The 5392-nt window shown below is 39.2% G+C and overlaps 1 protein-coding gene across 18 annotated transcripts in view; it reads right to left on the minus strand.

Moving 5' to 3' along the window:
- The window catches only part of neb (nebulin), a 66401-nt gene extending 61439 nt beyond the window's left edge, over positions 1–4962 (minus strand). For 15 of the 18 annotated variants that reach the window (XM_017301945.1, XM_017301942.1, XM_017301920.1 and 12 more), the window contains exons 1-4: positions 4867–4962; positions 4079–4127; positions 3734–3819; positions 1222–1275 (exon numbers count right to left, since the gene is read on the minus strand). In XM_017301945.1, coding sequence (XP_017157434.1) covers positions 1222–1275; positions 3734–3799 — 120 coding nt within the window. In that variant the 5' untranslated portion in view covers positions 3800–3819; positions 4079–4127; positions 4867–4962. The remainder of the gene's footprint in view (positions 1–1221; positions 1276–3733; positions 3820–4078; positions 4128–4866) is intronic. The other 3 variants (XM_017301951.1, XM_017301948.1, XM_017301918.1) reach the window with 2 other exon arrangements.
- Between the last annotated feature and the right edge of the window lie 430 nt (positions 4963–5392).

Below are 5392 nucleotides of genomic sequence, written 5' to 3' on the forward strand. Positions count from 1 at the left end.
TTTTTTTATAATTAGCTTTTTTTAAAATTCTGAATATAAACAAATTTTACTACTTCAATGTAAAAATATTAAATAATTTATTTGGCAATGCTCTCTAATGAGAATGGCTATTTTTAGAACTAGCCCCACGGGCGACTGACAAGGGGCCCGCGGGCGACAGGGGGCCCGCGGGCACCACGTTGGTGACCCCTGCTTTAGCCAGTGAGTATGAGTAGCTTGGGGTTTGATAGGGGTTTGCAAACATGTAGAGACATTTTGTTTATTTTGATTTATACAAATTGCAGGAAGTCTAAAAAATTAAACTCCCTACTGGTACATGTCATGTGTTGTCTGTTGATGGTTTAGCTTGAAATGGAGACAAGAAGCATGCAGCGAGTTGTCAGGTAGTAATCACAGAAGAGTAACAGCTTGATTAAAAATACCAAAAATAAATAAATAAAAGGATGAATTTCTACACACGAGTTTGTAAAAAATAAAAATAAAGATCAGATCTGTTTTTTTTGTCATGTAACAGGGCCTCGCCTTGTTTCACTTCATATTTGTGAATCTTTTCCTTCTCTCTTTTTGTCCATCTTCTTTGCATACTTTTAGTGTAAAGTACACAGAATGCACTGCATCACTAGCTCTGTGTGAGTTTCCTATTCTGCTGGTTGTAGGGTGAAGTAAAACAATATAAACCGAACCTCCATGTTGTTGGGAAGTGAAGACGTGAGTCCAAGCCTTGTTACTCACAGCGTTAGTTGTTATAAAGAAAAGGCCAAGATTAGGTAAGTAGCCATTTTCTGACGTAAACAGATCGACACAAATGTCTGATTTGACTGCTGTGTTTGATTGTCTTTCCTGTTTTGTAGAGCAGCACTGTGATAAATCACATTCACGGGAAAAGAGGAAATCATAACCGAATGCCTCCTGATGAAAATTTGAAAAAGTCAAATTTATATGAGAAACGCTTCAATTTAAATCAATTTAAAGGAAGCGGTGGGGATCATGAGTAACTGAGGCAACGTTTGATTCATCTAAAAAGTAACCAAAACCCATAAACAATAAAAAAAAAAAAGTTGTATCTAATGATACAATCGTCTTTACAAGTAACATACAAACCCAGCAAGGTTAAACAACACGCTTGATCAAATTTGACCTTAGTTTTTGTTCCATTCAGGCATGCAGACAAGCTTTTCCTGTCCTGCTTGAGCTGGTGCACCTTGGGAGGAGGTGTTTTACCTGAGAGGACTTAGAGTGCTGCTCAGAGTACGTCGTTGTTGTTGTTGTTGTAATCTGCTCAACATATTACAAACGAAGGACAGACTTTTGGATTCCTCACCAAAACAAGTAACGGGAGAAACAGCAGATTACTTTGTGTGGGTTGAGGTTGATTTTTCCCACAGCTCTGGTGTTAAACAGCGACTGGCACTAGTGTGTTTTTTGTTTGGTTTTGTTCTTGAATGTTATCTGCCGGGGGAATAGCAGGAGATTCTGATCCTGGAAATGCTACAGACGAGTAAGAACCCCCTCTGGCTGCAAATAAGCTGTGATGTCACTGTGGCAGCAGTCGACCTGAGCCTCTATTAAGCAGAGGATTAAATGCGTTGATATTGTCTGTGCTATTTAAGCCGCGCTGCTCCCCATCTTTGATTCCTGAAATAGATTTAGAAACACCAGATGGGAATATTTCTATTTCTATTTATTTCATTCCCCTCTTGCCTTTGTTGACCAGTTGCTACAGCAGCGGCAGCAGCCTGCTTAATCCAAATTACAGGGTAATGAATATATTTATTTTTCCACACATTTACATTTGAGTGCTTTAAAAAACTGAATAACGTCCAACTCATTTTCAATTGAATTAGCTTAGCTGTATGTAAGACCTTTGCATAAAGTTGGTTTGATGTAACAAATTGTTGCTTTTGATGGAAAATATGACAAAAAAAACAAAAAATTTAAGCTTAACGGGGGACTATGTCTTTGAAACCTAGGAATCATTTTTTAATGATGATTTTAGTTATCTAGAAACGCCAGAGTGTTTTCTGTAAAAACAATTTTCTGTGTAAATGATGTTCTTTATTAGAAATTAGACAAATTGTAAAAAAAAAAATATGTAAGAAATACAGAAAATCCTTGGCCAGATGTGTAAAATGCACAACTTTCCTCCTCAGACACTGGCTGTTTGAAAGAAAGACGTTGTGTTATGAATGTGAAGCACATTTTTGGAGCCCCTTAACCCTAAACTTAGTACAAATTAATCTGATTTAATTTACAGATCAAAACGGCTTCACTGAGTTTTAAGTTTTCATTATTATTTTCCTGTTTTGTGACTGTGCTTATTTATCTTCAACGAAATCCTTCAAATTAACCATAAGTTGGATCGGACAACCAGAGCTGAGAGAAATAACATCTCAATCGTTTTAATCAACATTTGTAAGAGGCTTAAATATCCAAATCTATCAGACAGGGGAGAACCATAGGCATGGATGAACTCCATCTTTTCTTTGTTCCTCAGTGCGTCCATCCCTACTAAGCACAACTTTCACAAAAGTAAAGTTAACATGTTGAAGAAGTATATTGGAGCGTGATTTATAGCTCGTCTCGTTTTGCTGCCCTCGCTCTCTCTCCCTTTACGTCTCCATCTCTTCAACTTCTAAATTTGTCTAAACGCCACTCAGAGATCTCTGCTCTCCTTTTTTTTCCAGGTCAAAGCAATTTAATGACACTTTTAAGTAATAAAGAAAATAGAATAAAAAAAAAACGACTGAGAAAACTAAGACATAAATTGAATCTTGGCACTTATTCCAAAAAAATAAAATAAAATAAAATAAAAAGTTACTCTGTAGATTCTAAAGTAAGCTACGTATTTTTCATCATGTCTCCCAACAGCACCATGTTTCTCCCCATTCTGTAGATTAGACAACAGCCGTCCCACGTCCTGCGCAAGACAATGCAACTTTTCTCCGCAGTATAGATGAAAGTACTAGTGAAATCAGAGCGTATCGATTTTGCACCTGTCAGTGTGTCCCACCTCCCAAATGATTTGCATCTTTGCAGCGAAAGACGGCAAATCCGGTTGTTGATGTGTTATATGGGAGTCAAACTGACTGAATAAATACAGTTTTGGCCCGAGTCGTTTGGGCTCCCCTATAAGACATCAGCAGTACTGTGAATGTAGAATACAAGGTTAACCATAACCCCGTTTCCATTGGAAATTCAGGATTAATTGTTAGCCTTCTGCTTTCACTCTTCCATCAACCACTGTCACGGAGACAACAAACACAACATGAAGTGATGCACTGGTATAAGACATGTTGTAGGTACAGGCCTCATTCACATAACCTGGAGAAAGCACACTAATTCACATTTAGACAATTAAAAAAATAAATACCTTTCAGTATTTACAGATTCAAATGCATGTATTTAAAATCTATGGCTATTGCTGGTTGTTGCTCATGTCGTGCAGCCAAAGTATCCACAGTTTAGCAAGGAAATAAGTTTCATTTAAGATCTTAATGCTCCAAAACTGTTGTCTGATTTAAAAAGAAACTGCATGGCAGCAGGTATCGACATGATACACATGAAAAGCGCATCTCAAAGTATTACAGTCTAGGTAATCTGGTTGAATCTACAGATCCAGCAAATGATCCATTCAGTAAAAAGATGAAAAACAATTGGCAATACAGAAAACAGTCTTGCATGCCAGTTTTTTGTTTGTTTTTTTCTGCTAAGAGGTGAGAAGACATCCACTTACCACCCCCATGATTTCTTCATCTTCCTCATCTCCAAACTCGTCATATTCGTCTCCAGTGTCCGCCATTTTGGCAAGTTTTAAAAGCTCTGAACAAAACAGAGACGATACTTTCAGGCATTCACGGTTTTAACAAGAACAGAAGTATTAATCAGCCCGTTATTCTGGAACATACAACACTCTGCATGTCCCCTACTAGCAATAATAAAAATAATTAGAATTTTAAAAAATCACTCATTCAAAACTGTTAAACATTCCTCTCTCAGCTTAGTTTTTGGGGAAAACAGAAAAAAACAACGCTAACAGTAAAGTTCTACAGTATTTCCATAGTAAGGAAGCTTCACTTGCCATTCACAAGGGGCTCAGTCTGATTCCAACTCTGTGATTTGCCACACACCTAAATAAAATGACAAAGCGTGTGAAATGTCTCAACAGTAGTGTTTATCAGCGCATTCACATCAAGACAGGAAGGTTCAGAAGCTAATTCCGTGTTTTTGGACCCCCCAGTGCATCAAAAGACCCCCCTCCCACCCTTCTGCCCCTTGACATGCCACAACACAGCTGAGGGAACGGTGCCTCCTGGCTGAAGGTTGGCGACAGCTGCCCAACGGTGCTTCTGCTATTTGACATGTAAGCTAATGCCAGAGCCTGATTGGCTGACTGTGTTTAGCAAATGGAGATGCAATGCCTTCTGAGGCTGCAGGTTAAATATAGGGCGGCATATTAACTACCTTTTTTAGCGTCTGATTGCCAGATCTCGAGATTTAACTTGAATCTTATCTGTAAAACTAGGAACCATGTGAACCAAAGCCAACGTAGAAGGGGAAAAAAAAGAAAAGAAAAAGAGGCATCAGCTTGGTTTTAAAAGAGATCAAAGCGGTGAATGCTGCTGGGATTTCAGGTAAATCCAAAGCTGCGTCTGGCCCTGATGTTCCTTCACTTCCTCAAGATCTTGCTTGTTAGGTTATTCCTTCAAAACGTACGAAAGCATTCTTGCTTCTTAATCCACAGTCAACTCCTTTGGGATTCCTAAGGCCAGTGGGGAAAAAGAACCGGAGACACTCCAAGCTGATGGAAAGCCATGCAGGTGGTATAAAAACGTGGGATTTTGTAGATTCATCCTTTCCTTTGCTTACCAGTTATACTTAAGTTTATTGGTCTCCCAAAGACGCCAAAGCCTTCCCAGCCTCCCTCCAGAGAAACGCTGGGCGACAGCACACAGCTGCACTTTCTACCCAGGTTATCATGTGGCTGACGCAGCCAATCAGAGGCCCGACCTCTCAGGTTTCAAAATCTAAATATACCTAAGTGATCATTTCAGAAAGGAGCACCTGTCGAGACGAACGGATCAGCGGTACAGTTAACGAGGGAGGACAGAGGGAGCATGAGCTGTCAAGTCCCAAAAACACAATAGGGTCCCAGTGTGAATGTTGTGGGTTTTTATTTTTTTTTAACTTCTGTTATTTTCTTTGAAAAGTTCTCCTGAAGCTGAACAAGCCTGGGTAAGTGTATGTTTCTGAGTGGAGAGGGTGAACATCAGGGGCCAGGCTGTTATCTGATGAGGTCACCCATCAGCTGACCCAGAGCTGGCTGCATCCTGTCAATAATCAGGTCAGAACTTGGCAAACTTTTTTTCAAGTTTTTAAAAGTTATATATATATA

This window comes from Poecilia reticulata, linkage group LG2 (assembly GCF_000633615.1).
Source record: "Poecilia reticulata strain Guanapo linkage group LG2, Guppy_female_1.0+MT, whole genome shotgun sequence".
In the NCBI taxonomy this organism is placed as follows: Eukaryota; Metazoa; Chordata; class Actinopteri; order Cyprinodontiformes; family Poeciliidae; genus Poecilia; species Poecilia reticulata.